At 33.5% G+C, this 18,402-nt stretch overlaps 3 protein-coding genes across 3 annotated transcripts; all 3 read left to right on the plus strand.

Annotated features, from left to right (window-relative positions):
- Positions 1–207: 207 nt before the first annotated feature.
- Positions 208–4,500, plus strand: LOC148177348 (fatty acyl-CoA reductase wat-like). The gene is made up of 7 exons (XM_088032317.1): positions 208–527; positions 2,929–3,051; positions 3,100–3,371; positions 3,422–3,531; positions 3,581–4,016; positions 4,063–4,320; positions 4,372–4,500. The coding sequence occupies exons 1-7, from the start codon at positions 270–272 to the stop codon at positions 4,469–4,471; spliced, it is 1,557 nt and encodes a 518-aa protein (XP_087888443.1). The 5' UTR covers positions 208–269; the 3' UTR covers positions 4,472–4,500.
- A 2,081-nt stretch (positions 4,501–6,581) lies between these two features.
- Positions 6,582–10,463, plus strand: LOC148177349 (fatty acyl-CoA reductase wat-like). The gene is made up of 7 exons (XM_088032316.1): positions 6,582–6,901; positions 8,853–8,975; positions 9,057–9,328; positions 9,382–9,491; positions 9,542–9,977; positions 10,025–10,282; positions 10,335–10,463. Exons 1-7 carry the CDS (start codon positions 6,638–6,640, stop codon positions 10,441–10,443), a joined length of 1,572 nt encoding a protein of 523 aa, XP_087888442.1. The 5' UTR covers positions 6,582–6,637; the 3' UTR covers positions 10,444–10,463.
- Positions 10,464–14,927: 4,464 nt separating this feature from the next.
- On the plus strand, positions 14,928–17,838 carry LOC148177350 (fatty acyl-CoA reductase wat-like). The gene is made up of 7 exons (XM_088032337.1): positions 14,928–15,229; positions 15,924–16,046; positions 16,222–16,493; positions 16,544–16,653; positions 16,840–17,272; positions 17,317–17,574; positions 17,703–17,838. The coding sequence occupies exons 1-7, from the start codon at positions 14,963–14,965 to the stop codon at positions 17,797–17,799; spliced, it is 1,560 nt and encodes a 519-aa protein (XP_087888463.1). The 5' UTR covers positions 14,928–14,962; the 3' UTR covers positions 17,800–17,838.
- The last annotated feature ends 564 nt before the right edge of the window (positions 17,839–18,402 follow it).

Genomic DNA, 18,402 nt, shown 5'->3' on the forward strand with positions numbered 1-18,402 from the left:
GCCGAGCGTTAATCCCATTTTGATTTTCAAAATTTGTTCAGCAAACGTACGACAAAAAATAAAATTTTTATTTATAACACCTGGATACTGCAGTTTCGCCAACTAAAACCCACAAAATATTCCGGCCCCACCACTTTCCACTATTTTCTCCCAGCAAGGTCGTGATCCACCTATAATTCCTTTTACTCGACTTCACTACAACTATTATCAGTTTGTCTTTCATTCCAGCTGGTACGCATTATTAAATTATAAATAAAAAAACAGACAATATGAAGTACGCGGACGAAACTCTGCGACTGATGCGCGAATCAGGTGAAATTAAATGGTGCCCCCTCGAAGGTTCAAAGATCGTGGAATTTTATAAAGATAAAAGTGTTTTCGTGACGGGCGCCACTGGATTTTTTGGGAAATTATTAGTGGAGAAGTTGTTGAGAGCTTGTCCGGAAATTAAGAGTGTTTATATTTTGGTGCGACCGAAAAAGGGGGAGGATGAGCACACCAGGGTGGATAAATTATACAGTGACCAGGTAATTAATTATCAGTATTCTTAGTAATCTTCAACTTAGTGAGAGTTGCGCTGGAATCAGTTTCTAATGTAAAATTAGTGAGCACTTCCTTTAGCAATCGGAAACTAGTCACTTAATGCACCATTAGAGGAAAATTACTACTTTACGCGCTCTTAATGAAATCTGCAACTTTCTCTAATTTTAGAAAAATAAGTGCAAATCTAGAAAATCTCAAGAGAAAAAAAATTAAGCGCATTATGTCGAAAATATTTAAGTTATTCATTATTCCAACACCAGATGTGTTCAAGGTTTCATAACACAACAAACAATTTTTTTTCAAAAATTTCGCGGTTTTTTTTCATGTTAAATTGATTGGTTATTTTATTAACTATAAAACTGGTACCGTTTAGTGAAAGTTTGTTCAGTCAATGTGTGTCACGGAAGTGGGGCTTAAAGATAAAAAAAACTCAAAAAACGTCAAAATCAATAAAAGCTAAACACAAAATACAAAATTTTTAAAATGTCAAAAAGTAATTTTAATAAAAGACGCGTCAACTAAGCAAAGCAATAAACTGCAAAAAATTGATTAGTTAAAATCACCTAATTTTCAATTCAAATTTATACAGTCAATTTAGTTTTATTGATTATTTTTATTACAAATAACTATTACAATACAAGTTTAAAATCATTTATATTGCATGAGCGGCTGGTTTAAAATAAGATTTTTTAAGTATCGTGCAACGTTTTATCTACAATTGTTCTCTGCTTCTCATTAATAAAGAAGTTTATTCAAAATCGTCTGTCATAAAATGTCAAAAATTAAAAAAAAATACAAATTTTTAAACAAATTTTTATTAGCTGTAAATAGTTATCTAAAATACAAGTTTAAAAAGTTATTTTTTATTGCATGAGTAGCAAGTTTTCAACAACACGAATTACGACTTCTCATACATGTATGCTACAACGTTTTATCCACAAGTTTTCTCCATTTCTCATTTATAAAAAATTCGATTAGAAATAATGTCATCAAATGTCAATATAAATAAAATTTTGACAGTGAATTTCTCGTGCAACTAAAGAAAAAGGTTTGACACAAAATTTGTTAGTTTTTGCACGATCATCTATAATATGTATGAACAATGAGATAAGTGCTATTAATATTTTTTATACGGTAATATAAATGTCTTCAAACTACCATTAATTTTAGTGATTACATATATAATTACCACTAGTTACCCACATGAATATGTAAATAAAACTATTGTTATAATAAATTATCACTTGTTTGGAAACTAAACAAACATGTAATAACTAAAAATCATAACTGTAAATATCGTTGACCTTTCTTCTATAGGTAAGTGGTCCGCAATTTCAAGGTCTTCGAGTGATAATAAAAAACTTGATGAATGAACTTCGCAATTAGACCAAATTTACAAAAAAAAACAAATGTTGGTACGATTTTCAAACTATACTCAACAGTTTACTTTCTCTTGTGACCTTTCAAAAGTTTATGATTATGCAAGTTCAATGACAATGATTTAATAACAACAAAGACAGCGTAACAATTTTCGTTGGTTTTAGTGTAGTTCCCATATGAGTTTTGGATCTCCTAATTAAAAAATGTGATACAAAAAGATCATTTATCGTCCGTATTTAGAATAATAGCTTTACGTACAAGTCTAAAAATGTGAAAGTCAGAGTACGTAATAATTCTTTTTATGGTTTCCTTTCCGGCCCCACGTAATCAAGAGAAAAAATCGAACGGTCTAGTTTAATTCCACTATTCTTTCCTTTCAGTCGTTTCTATTTATAATTAATAAAGTAGTGTGGAAAAATTATTGTCTCAAGGGCAAGAACAGCTGTCAAACCGTCTGGGAAAGTCGGTATTAATCATCTGTAAATAAAAAAACTTAATACTAAGTCGTACATATGGCTGGTGGTACCGTTTCAGTTCCTGATTCTTCATGGACCAGCCTGTATAATAAAATCAATGATCTTATGATTTAGACTTCGACCCACATTACAGCATCACACGTGAAGTGATTTAATTATCTACCTGCAAACGTGGGAATACCCTTTGGCTTGCAATTTTAGCTTTCTCGTTAGATATTTGCAGTGTTTTTAGATCAATAGTGTCAAAATGTTAAACGGTTCCTACAAAAAAAGTTCCAGAGAGAGTTAATACTTAAAATGCCTTGCGGTTTTTCCAAGCCCACACTTATATTTAGATTATTACAGGAAAATTACCAGAAGAGCTCTGACGTTCTAATTACCTAGTTAAATGTCTCAACTTAGTTCATTAACCGTGCAGTGTCATTAAAGATAAAATCTGTACTTACACCTAGGGCGCACTTAAATAGCTAATAATATTCATCATAATTAAATTGTCATTTAAACAAATCGTCTAAATTGTTTTTTTTAGGTTTTTGGACCTCTTAGCAAGCTGTTGCCAAAGTTCCAACACAAAATCAAAATTATGAAAGGGGACGCGTCTCTGCCAAACTTAGGTTTAAGTCCAGCAGATGCAGCAACTTTAACTGAAGAAGTAAGTGTCATCACATGACTAAATTAGTATGAGTGACTTTCTTTAAAGGTGAACGTCATCTTCCACAGCGCCGCCACTGTAAGGTTTGACGAAAAAATAAATGTGGCTACAGCAATCAATGTCCGAGGTACTCGCGACCTTCTAAAACTAGCAAAACAGTGCAAAAATCTCGAAGCATTTGTCCATGTCAGTACTGCTTTTTCCAATTGCAACCACGAGGTGATAGACGAAGTCTTCTATAAACTCCCCATCACCGCTGATGAGCTCATCGAAATGACTGAAAAAACGCCGGAAAATGTCCTGCTAAAACAAACACCAAAGTTAGTAGTACCAAATATGCCCGGATTAGCTAATTGAGTTAAAATTCTAGGATTATAGAAGGATGGCCTAACACCTACACTTATACCAAAGCTATTGCGGAAAATGCAGTCGCACATTATGGAAGAGGCCTCCCCGTCTGCATGGTACGACCAGCAGTGGGTACGTTCCACCAAAATCAAGTCACCCTTCTATAAATTTCCTTTTATAGTCATCGCAACGTACAAAGAACCCCTCAGGAGTTGGATAGACAACTTATATGGTGCCACCGGTATAATCGTGGGCTCCGGTACTGGTCTTCTAAGAACAGTTTATGGTGATAAACAAAAAACTGCCGAATTAGTTCCTGGAGATTACGTAATCAACGCTCTTATCGCGGCGTCGTATAAAACAGCTCAAGACAAAAATCTAGACAAGGTGCCAGTTTACAATTACGTCTCAAGTGTAGAAAACCGTCAAGACTGGGTAGATTTAACAGAAAAGAGCAAAAAATGGGGTCTAGAAATACCTTCCATACGATGTGTTTGGTACTACTCGCTCAACATCCACAAAGTTTATTTCTTCCACTTGTTAGCGACGATTTTCTTGCACTTTATACCGGCGATTATCATGGATTTTGGCATGATTGTAACTAGAAATCGGCCAATGTAAGAATTTACTTTTTTTTTCGTCTGTTTTATTGTTCGATTCTAGAATGATGAAGATCTACAAGAAGATTTATAAATTCGAGTCTGTCATCTCACACTTTGTGGCGAACGAATGGAAATTTCACAATGATAACACTCAGGCTTTGTGGAAATACTTTGGGAAGAGTGATCAGGCAATGTTTCCATTTAGTATGAAGGAACTGGATTGGGATGAGTACCACAAAACACATATACTTGGATTGAGAATTTATCTAGTCAAGGATGACATCTCCACTCTGCCACAGGCTAGAGTCAAATGGGCCAGGTAAACAAAAATAAATAAATTTGTGTTTGTTATTGTGTTTTTATGTTGCAGATTTTACGTAGCCCACCAGATCCTAAAAGGTCTATTCTATTTGTCGATAATGTATGGAGTCTATTTCATTTTAAGCAAAATATATAACATACTTGTATAAAAACCAATAAATTTCTTTTTTTATTTACATTTCCGTTTTTCTGTTTTTACTCTTTGTTAGCGTAGTTATTAATTATTCATGTCTTCTATAGTTAGCAATATGACATCAGAAAGGGTAATGTTGTTTAGAAACATTTAAATTTCCCAGGTGTCAATTTCCTAAAACGTAAACTTAATAAGAAGTGTATTTTGAACTTATTATTTTAAGTAGTCAGTAATCTGCAATTGAAAAAAATTGATGCTCATTAAAAATCTCTAAAAAAAAAAGCCAAATTTCAATGCAGAGTTAATATTGTCGCAATTACAAAATTTAAGAAAAAATTTGAATTTTGAGTTCTTTCTGCAAGTTAAATTTTGTAAAATTTTTAATTTTGAATTAAAAAGTTTGTAATTTACTACGTTCTATAGTCCACCAAATTTTATAGCCGTCAAAACTGCCGGATTTAAAGCCGTTAAAACAAAATTTTCAGTTTGCGCTACAAATAAAAAATTCTCAAATTCCTCTATTTTGTGTTACAATTCTGAAAGTTTGCACAATAATGAAATTAAAAAAAAATTAAAAAAATTGAATGTTGAATTTTCTAAAGTTCGTAATTTTAGTTTCAAAATGTTGAAATTTAATACGTACTATAAACGTCTCTAAAGCAATAAGTCCACAAAATTTTACTATCCTTATGTCAAAACTACCGGATTTTAAAGAAAATTTTAAATGTTAAGTTCTCCTACAAATAAAAAATTCTAAAATTTCTGCATTTTGTTTTAAAATTCAAAATTTCCACACACTCATTAGACTCTTAAAAAAAAGATTCAAATTTCAAAGCTGTAAAGGTACAACTATCGGAGTCACAAAATTTAAGAAAAAAAATTGAATTTTGAGTTCATTTTCCAAGTGAAATATTCAAAAATTCGCAATTTTAGTTCAAAATTTTTGTAATTTCCTATGGTCTAGAACCGCCTCTAATGCTATAAGTCCACCAAATTTTATTGACTTAATGTTAAAACTCTCGAATTTAAAACAATAATTTTTTTTTGAGTTTTCTTTCCAAATAAAACATCTAAAAATTTCTCCATTTTGTTGTAAAATTCTAAAATTTTACAGACTCATTAGACACTTAGAAAGAAAAAGAAATATTAAATTTCAACGTCGTAAAGTTAAAGCTGTCGGTGTTACGTAATTTAAAAAAAAATTAATTTTAAGTTCGTTTTACCTAAAAGTGTAATTTTCTAAACTTATTAATTTGTTTTGGTCATTTGCTACGTTTTATTCGTCTCTAAAGCAATAAGTCTACCATATTGTATGACTTTAAAGTCAAAACTGCCGAACTTAGAGCATTTAAAAAAAAAATAACTTTTGAGTTCGCTCTACAAATAAAAAATCCAAAAACTCCTCCATTTTGTATTAAAATTCTGAAATTTCAGGCACTCTTTAGAGACCTATAAAGAACAAAAAGTACCAAATTTCAACGCTGTAATTTGTAATTTGTATTCAAAAATCGTGACAAGCATCAACGAGCCGAGTAATTATTTTCTTCTGGAGTACCAAATGATTTCCGTGGTGACAAACTTTTTAATTTTTTACATTAATATTTAATTAGAAGCGTGGGAAACTTCCCTAATGAATAGAAAAACCAGTCTAAATACATTTTAATTAATTCCCTTTGTTGCGTTTAAGTGTTTAAAATCTAATCGAAGGGCAGAACGAGAAGTTATTCTAATAAATATGTCCATTGTGTTCAATAAACTTGACCTCTGCACAATTTAAAATAGTGCTTAATCGTCTTATGCAATCGAATTTTTTTTTCCAATCGGAAAATTTAAAAAAAAAATCCAGGTATAATGTGCTTCAAGGTCTTGAAAATCCTGACCGCAATCGTGGTTCAATACCCACTGAAGATGTTTAACTATAGATACATGATATAATAATGCACTTAATTGATAAAAAACTCACTTTACTTAGCAATTACACTTTTATTACCCTATTTCCCTCAAAAAACCCACCACGTATATGACTACCAAAATTCTTCCAGGCGAAAACATGTTTTGATTTGAAATTACATCCTGCCCCACCATGAATTTCACAATGCAAGGTCGTGATGCTTCTATATAACCCACATTTTGGTAGACCAAACCCCAACTACAATAATATTGTCGCTTATTCAAACAAATCATGAGCATGAAGCACGCCGAAGAAAGTCTTCGACTGATGCGCGAAACTAGTGAGATTAAATGGTGTCCGCTCGAAGGATCAAAAATCGTCGAGTTTTATAAAGATAAAAATGTGTTTGTGACGGGCGCCACTGGTTTTTTGGGAAAATTGTTAGTGGAGAAGTTGTTAAGGGCTTGTCCGGAAATTCGCAGTGTTTATATTTTAGTGCGGCCGAAAAAAGGGGAGGACGAGTACACCAGAGTGGATAAGTTATACAGCGACCAGGTAATTCATTTATTAATATACAATTTTTTGCACCACTAGTACTAGTACTACATTTTAGTATATTGTATAAAGAGTATGTAATCATTCTCATTTCCAACAAGTATAACTTTTGTGCACGAGCCGATCCATCCGAATAGGAAACGAACATTCCATGCAAGTTTTACACTACATTTTTTCTACGACCGCATATAATCATTAATTCGTGCAAAAACTATGACGCTGTCAACTGATTGTGTGTATTTGTGATGTCGTTAAGCGACTGCCACTCAGTCAACTTTAATTATCTTGGTTGCTACAGCAACGAGTGTAAAATAATAAAGCCGTGTACAAAGTACTATTTAATAACCACTAATTGATTCATAATGAACACTTTTCAAAAGTCGTAGAAAATAGCTATTTTGCAACAGGTTGCAAAATGGTAACATTTTACGCACTAGTCGTGGCGTGCGTAATACACATTTCACACGAGTAGTAAACAAAATTTTTTCTACAATCGCATCAGAATGCAAAATTTAACGATAAATACTTCAATAGCAACTTGACAGTTCAAACAATTACTTTCAAATTGACACTTCACTTGACAAGACTTCCGCATTGTTTGGGCGAGCGAATTCAACCATGAAAATCAAATTCTTACGCAAATTCAACAGCTGGAATTTAAAAAATTTAAAATCGACGCAAATATGCGTGAAGTCTAACAAAAGTTAGTAAATCATCTAAAAACGAGCACACAAAACTTTTACGCACTTGGGTCTGATATTTCAAAATTAAACTATTAAAATGTCAATTTTATATAGCGATTGTAGAAAAAATAATTTTTTGACTACCTGAGATGACAAAAAATCAAATATACACCGTGGTCCACGAGTGATAATGAGCCTGATTAAACTCAAACTGCAACCCAACATACATTTTCATAGCTGTCGTAGATATTTGAAATGAACGTCAAAGTTGACAAATTTTTCAGAACAATCTACTCACGCTATTATGCCTTTAATTTATGAAGACTGCTAAGTTTTAGCAATGCTTTTACCTGCTTAAGGGTTCAGAGATTCCACATGCGATTAGAAACTGTCTTGAGTGAAAGAATTTGTCGAAACTCTGACAGCTGTCTTATTGTAAATATAAATTTGGCAACGAATGCTATGAAAATGTATGTTGGGTTGCAATTTGAGTTTGGTCAGGCTCATTATCACTCGTGGACCACGGTGTATAGCACAGTTCAATAATCGTGTTTTACCCGTTGGTCGGTAGTGTTACGAAGGAGTGGTTCGTACATCTGAATCCCATAAATGGTCAATGGATTTCATTATTTACTATGTAAAATTAGAATTTATTACTGCCTTTAAGGAGAGAAAATCAACTACCTAGAAGATAAATAATAATTAATTTCACAATAAAAAAAATCAAATGCATCTGACCTGTTTGTATCAACGGTAAAATTAAGTAGAAAACCGTGTTATGATGAAAATCGGTTAGTAAAGTGCATTGTTCATTACTCACTAATTTGAGCCAGACAAAGTACCTTATTACTCTCTAGTGACGTAAACTAAAGTCATTTCCATGACAACTCAGGCATGCAGTTGATTTAATAAGTAGTAAATATTACTCCACTGGAGTAGTTGTGTACAAAATAGGGTGCCCTTGGTTTAATCCGCAGCTGTTGGTTCAGTTGTAAATAAGACAGTTACTACAATGAGCATGTAAAGACGGCAAGACCGTTGGCGACTTTATATCTTGAATGGTCAAAAAATTCACTGACCCCAACTGTTTACAGACCTGCTATATTATTTACTCATTTGCAATTACCTTTTATTTGAATTGATTTAGTGTGGAAAAAATTAATGAATTCATTCATTATTCCAACTTTTCAATCCACGAAAAATTTTGCATTCGAATGTTTTTCGGGTAAACTTTTCCATGATTTTTTATCAAGTCATTATTTTTCTAGATCTTTGGCCCTCTCAGCAAACTGTTTCCAAAGTTTCTACACAAAATCAACGTCATTAAGGGCGACATTTCCCTACCAGATCTTGGGTTAAGTTCATCGGACGCAACTCTACTAACGGAAGAAGTGAGTAGAATGCTAACCACAAGGCAACTTAAAAATGAAGTGTTTAAAAACTGAATTTACTAACTAATTGTTCTGTTAAAGATAAACGTCATCTTTCATAGTGCTGCCACCGTGAAATTCGACGAAAAAATAAACATATCAACCGCCATCAACGTGCGAGGAACTCGCGATCTTCTGAAACTTGCAAAGCAATGCAAAAATCTCGAATCTTTTGTATATGTCAGTACTGCCTTCGCCAACTGCAACCATCGCGTAATACACGAAGAGTTCTACAATCTCCCTATGACCGCCGATGAACTCATAGATCTTACCGAAAAAACTCCAGAAACTGTATTATCGGAAAAAACACCAAAGTTTGTAATTTTAAACATGCAAGGTAACATTCACTATAAATTTCGCATTTTAGGATTATAGAAGGCTGGCCCAACACTTACACCTACACCAAAGCGATTGCAGAAGGTGCAGTTGCCCAATATGGTAGAGGTCTTCCTGTCTGCATGATACGACCATCAATCGGTAAGTTAAAGTCGTACTATTAAATCGTCTGTCTATAAAATTAATTTTAGTGGTAGCTACGTACAAAGAGCCCCTTCGGAGTTGGATAGATAACTTGTACGGTGCCACTGGTATCATCCTAGGCTCCGGTACTGGTCTTCTAAGAACGCTTTATGGCGATAAACGAAAAACTGCCGAATTAGTACCCGGAGATTATGTAATCAACGCTCTTATCGCAGCGTCGTATAAAACAGCACAGGACAAAAATCTAGACAAGGTTCCCGTTTACAATTATGTCTCAGGCGTAGAAAACCGTCAAGACTGGGTAGATATAACCGAAAAGAGCAAAAAATGGGGCCTCGAAATACCTTCAACACGATGCGTCTGGTACTACTCCCTCCACATCCATAAAATTTATTTCGTCCACTTGTTAGCTACGATTTTCTTGCACTTTCTACCAGCGATTATCATGGATTTTGGCTTGATTGTAACAAAAAGACGGCCAATGTAAGAATTAACTGTTTTTCTTCTTTTATTTTATCGTTCGTTTCTAGAATGGTGAAGATCTATAAGAAGATTGTTAAATTCGAGTCTGTTATTTCACACTTTGTGGCGAATGACTGGAAATTTTGCAATGACAACACTCAAGCTTTGTGGAAGTACTTTGGGAAAAGTGACCAGTTCATGTTTCCATTTAGTATAAAGGAACTGGATTGGGATGAGTACCACAAAACACATATACTTGGGTTGAGAACTTATGTACTCAAGGATGACATTTCTACTTTGCCACAGGCTAGAGTAAAATGGGCCAGGTAAATTAATACACTTGTCTTTTACTAGTTTATTATTCTTTTAATATTGCAGATTTTATGCAGCCCACCAGGTCGTAAAGGCTTTATTCTATTTTTCAGTAATGTATGTAGTTTATTTAATTTTAAACAAAATGTGTAGTTTATTTACTACGAATCAATAAAATTCATTTTTTGATATTTATTTGCTAATTAGTTATATAACTTCTTCTATTCACAATCAGTCAATAACGTACATCTGTCCTACTAGTACTACCAACATACGAAAATTGTTGGTAAGTTAACCGAAATATCTTATCCCACCGTTTTGGCACTGAAATACGCCTTCTTGGATAACTTTCTGGTAAACATTTAACCATGGTTTGTTAACCGTGTTTTTAACTAAGTACTGAAATACCAGGCCTTAGAGGTTAGAAAATGAGCGATTCCAAAGTTACCCATTTCAGCGATCGAAAACAGCTCAACAGCGGTCAGTAATGAGTCGTAATCGGTCAGGAATGAAGCACTTCCCAACCTCTGGGGGCGCCACAGACGATTTTGAACTAAAATTTTTAAATTAAGATATCTGGATTATGTAAACAGGCGTAGATGGTAACCGCAATCGATTTTTTTTGACAAGTGATTAACCTGAAAGACACATTTTTGTTTTAAAACGTGGGTTCGTCTTTATAACAATTATTAACAGCGCAATTCTGGAGGAGTCCACTCTACTTCACTGTCGGACATTGCTTTTAGAAAAAATCACGAGGAGAAAACCCAAATTTGTTACGACTTTTGCTAACAAATTTGATAGAATGTCAATCGTGCAGCGCCTACTAAGGGTTAATTATGAGCATTATTCTGAAGTACTCAAACAAGAATTGAAAAGCCTGCCGTCAGTTGTCCGTCAATTCGTCAAAACTGAGATACTAGTGAAAAAAAGTTCTACAATATACGATATATAGTTTTTCTTTAGAAAATCTTGTCAAAAAAAACTTTTTTCGGGGCCAACATTTATCAACATGTATTTTAATAAAAATAAATTTTAAATATTGTGTTTGTAACGTCGCTTTTTTGCATTTGACGTTATTCAAGACGGTTTTTTAATTAAGCGACCAGGTTTACTAGTGACATTTCACTCTTTAAGAAGATGACACAATTGACGTAAAAATCTTTGAATCAAACATGTTTCTTGTTTGTTTATTTAAATGATTGTGAATAACATAGTATACACACCTTGGTGGAAAGTTTCATTCCTTTCTCGCATATTTACTGCCCTCAAGCTGCGCTCTCGGGTATCAAACTTATGCTCGACAGGAATGAAACACTTTCCACCTCGGTATGTAATCTACTATTGATTTCACAATATCACTTCAGTTTTGTAATAAATCCCATTACACTACTAATGTCAATTCCAAAATATAAAAGTCACTAAGGTTGGCGAAAACAAAACATCCTAAACGTGACAGTTGGCAATAGTGGTAACTAAATAAGAGTTTCTAATTTTAATGTAGAAAGTTCAATTTCAAAGTTTCAAATTCGACTAGAATTTTACTTTGTGCGAGAAAAATAATAATTGTTTATTAATGCAGAACGAACGATGCAACCAGTAATACGTTTTTCATATGTCACGTGATCCATAAACTTATCTTTTTTAACATTTTGGACATTTCTTAATAGTCAGATAATATGATGATTAATTTAATTAAACAGTGCAACAAAAATTTGTTCCTCCTTCATTTGATCTTATTTTCCAATTAAATACATTGGTTTAAACATGTTTTAAGCGCTCATTAATTAAAACTATCAATTTTGGACAAAATATTTAAGAAAATGTATGCAAAATTTGTTGTTTTTATCAATTTTGGCAACGATTTTTTTATGTTATAAAAACTAATATAATTATAACAATGGGTTCTAAAGTCCGTTGTTTTTTTAAAAACCACCAACACCGCACTCTCCCAGCACTTTACAACCGGCAACATCGTCGATGGTGACTTTTTGGTGATAAAATCAAATAGGTTAGCTGCCTAATTAACAATTTGATTACACAAACGGCCTTTCATGCTGTGTCGAATCTTTTCACTATTAAATCCGCTGAGTTGCAATCCAATAGGCTGTAAAAGAAACGTTTTTAACGGAAACACTCCCTAATTTTCAGAAATGTCAAAAATTTGACAACTATTTTCTCACCAAAAATCTCCCTAAGCAACGTTGCCGGTTGTAATGCAAAGAAAGATTGCGGTCTTGGTGTTTTTTTTTTAAAACAGACTTTACGTATAGCCACAAGGTATCAAGTTATTCATGAAAATTGTATTTTTAATTATTCGATAGTCGTCAGGGTCGTCATGTTAGGTGAATCAGTCTGTATACCAGAGATCATTACTATCGGTCCACTCATTAAAAAGTAAAGTTGACAGCAGCTTCTAGCGATTTTTATCGGTAACAGTTGACAGCGAATGCGTTTGACCTTGACGCAACTGTGTCATGCGTAGAAGCTAATCGTCTTACGCAAGATTGCCAAAACTTGTTAAATCTTTATTAAAACTTTTTTTTGCAACAACATTTTAATTAATCAGTGATTAATATACTCAACTTTGGCAACGTGTTAACCTCAAAAATCGCCACCTTCAATTTTCCCCTAATTTTCTCCCTAAAGAATAGAAAGCCTGAACTATTTTCATAGTAATCAGTCCTAGAGTAACTGACCATAACCAAACGATTCAATCTTACATGATGCGCAGGTGTTAGAAATTTTAGATCTGCCAAAATATTTGAACAATCTGAAAACCCGTTCACTAACTTAAAGAAGAAGTATCAAGACTAATAAATACTTCTCTTTTGGAGGGTCATCATCCCCAAATATATGTATACAGTAGAGTCTTGCTAATCCGGCACAATGTAAACTTGGTAGTGCCGGATTAGTGGACGTTGGTCGGTGATAACAAATTAAATGAACAAAATAGCAACAAAAATAAGTTTATTAAAATGTAAACAAAGAAACGCACTTACGAAATTATTGTTTTTGAAAAAAATCAGAAATCGGCTTTGTATATTATTCATCAATTCTTGTTTAAAGGCTTTTTCACGAAGATTTCTTAAAATCATAATTTCCTGAGCTGACACAATTTTCTTCAGCCCAAATTATACATTTACTCAAGGATAACAATGCTTCTGCAGGAATAAATAGGCGAATTGTTTTAGTGTCGGATTACTGGACGTACTAGTCTGATGAAGTGCCGGATTAGCGATTGTCGAGGTGAATGGTTTTAGTGCCGGATTACTGGATGTGCCGGTCTAGTGGAGTGTCGGATTATCGAGACTCTACTGTATTTCCTTACATCGTCGGTACTCTCCAGAAATACATCGTTACTGGTAAGCAATTTGCAAAATGAAAGAAATACATTGATAGGTATCAAATGGATCCTCACACTTCCCTTAGCTAAGCTAAAATAAAATAAATGCATCTGACATTAACAACAAACTTCAAAGTTCAGCCCCATGGAGAATTCGATTTATGCAGATCGTCAAGTATACCAAAAAGCTAAGGTAATTTGATTTTTGTGTTTTGTGAATAGATAATAGTGATGTATGCAAATCGATAAACCCGCTGCAAAAAAAATTACCTATAGACTTACTTCGAATTATTTTAACCCTAATGAAAACTATTAATTTATTTCCTATTCAAACATTGCACATGTATCTTCAAGGTTCTGTCGAACAATAAAACAGTTTTTAATTTTTAATTTTCTTGTTTTTGTATTATCAAATTGAAGTTATTGATTAGTTATTAACTACAACACGAGTTAAAATAGTTAAGCTTTTTACTTTCATTAGATTCTTCTTTATAACATTCACCAAAATATGAAATATCTTGCTGATTACTCTAAGGGTGCGATTTTGTTTCTTAAAACAATAAATATCGGCAGTGATAAAATATAATTGTCTTTGTCTTTTGCATTTGAAATTTGTATTTTTTTCCTCATCACTTATCTCTTAGTCTCATATCGTCCAGAAACAAAATCGCACCCTGTATGATGAGAGAATCTTGACGTGGACAGTTTAAAAAAATAATAAAATTTCCAAGAATGATAGCGACAATATCTGTCAGTTTATATCACCTAATTTTCAAAAACACAAAAATACATACACTCGGGATCCAATTATTTTGATCATCAAAATCATATAATTGTCATAATGTATTTCAAACTTCATTTTATTACTGTCAATTTTGACAAAGTTCATCGAGTTTCATGACATGCCGCCAGTCCTTCAAATTTGACAATTTCTAATTTAAAAAATGTCAAAACTCAAATTTATAAACTGTCAAAAAAATGTGCGGCTGTGATCAAAATCATAAAAACATGAACGCCAATTTTGAGTAACAAACAATGAGAAAACTACTTCTTTATCGTCAACCTTATTGAAATTATGGTTATATCACCTCGATTGTTATGAACTCGTTTATACGTTGGGACTCATATTACCAATAATTAATAGCTAGCTAACAATAAAAGTTGTTTTTGTCCATTTTTTGCACGTGCATCAACGTCACTTTTCCTTTTCAAAAAAAATATTCGTGCCCCACTTCTTACCACATTGTACGGTCGGAATGCACCTATAAAACGCAATTTTACTCGACAACACAAACTACAATCAATTTGTCGTTTATTCATTGTTAACACGCATTGTTAAATAATAAAAATGAACAAAATGGAATACGCGGACGAACCAATACGAATATTGCGCGAAACGGGCGAAATTAGATGGTCTCCTCTTGAAGGATCAAAAATCGTAGAATTTTATAAAGACAAAAACGTTTTTGTGACGGGCGCTACAGGTTTTTTGGGAAAACTGCTAGTTGAGAAGTTGTTAAGAGCTTGTCCTAAAATTCGGAATGTTTATATTTTAGTGCGGCCGAAAAAAGGGGAAGACGAGAAGACCAGGATCGATAAATTGTACAGTGATCAGGTAATTACATATTATAACAATTTTAGGTCGATTCCCTTTTTAATCAAGCAGAAGTCCACAACACCCAATTTTAATTTTTTTTAAAAAGCCAAATGTTAACTACACTTTCAACATGTCACTTTATTAGTCGTGAAAATACTGATTTTTATACAGTTTATTATAATGCTGAGTGGCAAATTAATATTAGAGTTCAAACGTCGCATCAAAGTAGTTGTGTAGTATTTGCTAAGGCATGATGGTCACCAGTCATAATTTGCCAAAATTTTTCACCCCAACTGTATCGAGTACACATGTCGTAATTTTTTTCCTGTGACTTTTAAAAATACGTATCATGAAAATCGGCAGCAAATACATCTAAAATTTTGGGTAAAAAAAATTGAGTACCAAAATTTTGGGACCAGTGTTCGGTGTGTTTGCTGCGAAAGGTCATGTTTAGATGTCCTATCCATTAAACATAAAACAACTCAGCAAATAATTAAATTATGTTAGCTCGTTATAAAGTTCACGAACTTATAAACAAACTGCAAGTATGGTAATTTCGTAATAAATTACCAAGCTGTGAAAATTGATTCTTTACAAATTAAAATCACCTTTGCGTCACAAAGACACAAAACAATGCCTAAGTTGATTTGTAATAGAAAAACAATAGAAATAGGTGATTTTGAAATGTGTTCATTTATAATTATATTTGTAGATTTTTGGACCTCTTAGGAAACTGTATCCTAAATTTCAAGAAAAAATCAAGATTATTAAAGGTGATGCATCTAGGCCATGTTTAGGTTTAAGCACATCCGACATAACTTTAATCACCGAACAGGTAAGCCAATTGTGCATATTCACAAAAATGTATACAAGGTGATTCAAAAATAGCGCCTCATTTAGTACCTTTTTGGATGCAACCCAAAACACAGTATAACCAGTTTACTATAAACATGTAATTTGAGTTGCAAGCAAATAGGCGCTAAATTATTTTCATTATTATTTTTTTAAAGGTGAACGTCTTCTTTCATGTGGCAGCTACCGTACGATTTGACGAAAAAATAAATATTGCTGTTGCTATCAACATTCGAGGAACTCGCGACCTCCTAAACCTAGCAAAACAGTGTAAAAATCTTGAATCTTTTGTCTATGTCAGTACTGCTTTTGCCAATTGCAACCATCCGGTGATAGATGAAGTCTTTTACAAGCTCCCCATCACTGCTGATGAACTAATCGAAATGACTGAAAAAACTCCTGAAAATATCTTACTACCAAAAACACGGAAGTCTGTCATTATTACGTGTAATTAATTTAAATTAATATTGGAAATTCTAGAATTATCGAAGGATGGCCCAACACCTACACTTATACCAAAGCTGTTGCTGAAGACGCTGTTGCCCATTACGGCAAAGGTCTCCCAGTTTGCGTTGTACGACCAGCAGTTGGTAAGTTAAAAAACAGTTTACCCAACGATTTAATGCGGTTATGGCTTTGACTTTTTAAATAGTTTACAGTCACCTTACTGCAAACCCTCATAAACATATAATTATCCTCAAGTCAAAGCCATAACCGCACTAGATCGTTGGATGGACAGTACTGTTGTATCCATTCTTACGTCAACTCGATTTTAGTGGTCGCAACATACAAAGAGCCTCTTCGGAGTTGGATTGATAACTTCTATGGTGCCACTGGTATAATTGTAGGTTCCGGTACTGGTCTTTTACGAACGATTTATGGTGATGTAGAAAAAACAGCCGAATTAGTCCCTGGCGATTATGTAATCAACAATCTAATCGCGGCTTCTTATAAAACAGCCCAAGACAAAACCAACGACATTCCAATTTACAATTACGTTTCAAGTGTGGAAAACCGCCAAAATTGGTCAGATATAGTTCGACAGTGTAAAGAGTGGGGCTTCCGAGTTCCTTCCGTTCGTTGCGTCTGGTACTACTGCCTCACGTTTCAGAAGTTTTATTTTATGCATATATTAGCTACGATTTTCTTTCACTTTTTGCCGGCGTTTCTTATGGATTTTGGCCTATTTGTAATGGGAAAACGCCCAATGTAAGAATTTCTTTTTGTTTTGTTTGTCTCATCTGACATTTTAGAATGGTGAAGATCTATAAAAAGATTGTTAAATTCGAGTCTGTGATTTCACACTTTGTGGCAAATCAATGGGAATTTTACAATGATAACACTCAGGCTTTGTGGAAATACTTTGGGAAAAGTGACCAGGCAATGTTTCCGTTTAGCATGAAGGAGTTGAGTTGGGATGAGTTCCACAAAACACATGCACTTGGTTTAAGAGTATATCTAGTCAAAGATGATATTTCAACTGTGCCACAGGGTAGAACACTCTGGAATAGGTAAATTCAAATAGTAAATTCTGTAACGAGTTTGGAATGGCCTACGACTGCAAAATAAACATTCCACACGAGTTACCACACTATACTTTTTCTACTACTATAGTTGTTTACAATTTTGTATGTTACAGACTTTATGTAGCCCACCAAGTCGTAAAGAGTCTTCTCTATCTTTCATTGGGTTATGTGGTGTACTTGATTTTAAAAAAAATATGTACATTTGTATAAGAAACAATAAAATGTCTCCACTTTGGTGCTTCAAACGTTTTCTCGATTTTTTTAATGGTTTTAACCTGTTAAGACACTTATAGCCTAGTTTGTTGGGTTGGTACTCTTGCAGTAAACGCCATCAATAGGGTGCAATAGTGTGACGTCACAGAAAGCGCTAACTTTTAAAACACTCTTCTAATGCAAAGTTACGTAAAAAAAAGTCGACCTTATTGTATGTGCTCTTAAGGCTTAGAATTAGAAGGTCCCATTTTCAAGCGCCACTGTTCCTCACATATACCAGAGCTCATTACTATCATCGATCTACCCATTAAAAAGACCTTGACGCAACTCTAGAAGCTATGTGTAGTAGAAGCTAATCGTATTGCACAACATTGCCAAAACTTGTTAAATCTCTATTGAAACAGTTCTTTTGCAACAAATTTTTGATTAATTATTGATTAATACACTCAACTTTGACAACGTGTTAACCTCAAAAATTGCCACCTTCAATTTTCCCCTAATTTTCTCCCTAAAAAATTAAAAGCCAAAATTTACACAGGAGAATGGACTGACAGCAATTAAGCTGGACTTTATAAATATTTAAGGAATGACAATGCCTAC

This window comes from Gnatocerus cornutus, chromosome 3, assembly GCF_029298725.1.
Source record: "Gnatocerus cornutus isolate USDA-ARS CGAHR chromosome 3, icGnaCorn1.1, whole genome shotgun sequence".
In the NCBI taxonomy this organism is placed as follows: domain Eukaryota; kingdom Metazoa; phylum Arthropoda; class Insecta; order Coleoptera; family Tenebrionidae; genus Gnatocerus; species Gnatocerus cornutus.

Bases quoted from the DNA above. Each gene is read 5' to 3' on its own strand.
- LOC148177348 (XM_088032317.1), top strand. From the start codon at position 270: ATGAAGTACGCGGACGAAACTCTGCGACTGATGCGCGAATCAGGTGAA. The intron at 3,532-3,580 runs GTACGTTCCACC...TTCCTTTTATAG, and splicing joins CATGGTACGACCAGCAGTGG to TCATCGCAACGTACAAAGAA. The intron at 4,017-4,062 runs GTAAGAATTTAC...GTTCGATTCTAG, and splicing joins GTAACTAGAAATCGGCCAAT to AATGATGAAGATCTACAAGA.
- LOC148177350 (XM_088032337.1), top strand. From the start codon at position 14,963: ATGAACAAAATGGAATACGCGGACGAACCAATACGAATATTGCGCGAA. The intron at 16,494-16,543 runs GTCTGTCATTAT...TGGAAATTCTAG, and splicing joins TTACTACCAAAAACACGGAA to AATTATCGAAGGATGGCCCA. The intron at 17,273-17,316 runs GTAAGAATTTCT...CTGACATTTTAG, and splicing joins GTAATGGGAAAACGCCCAAT to AATGGTGAAGATCTATAAAA.
- LOC148177349 (XM_088032316.1), top strand. From the start codon at position 6,638: ATGAGCATGAAGCACGCCGAAGAAAGTCTTCGACTGATGCGCGAAACT. The intron at 9,329-9,381 runs GTTTGTAATTTT...TTCGCATTTTAG, and splicing joins TTATCGGAAAAAACACCAAA to GATTATAGAAGGCTGGCCCA. The intron at 10,283-10,334 runs GTAAATTAATAC...TTAATATTGCAG, and splicing joins GCTAGAGTAAAATGGGCCAG to ATTTTATGCAGCCCACCAGG.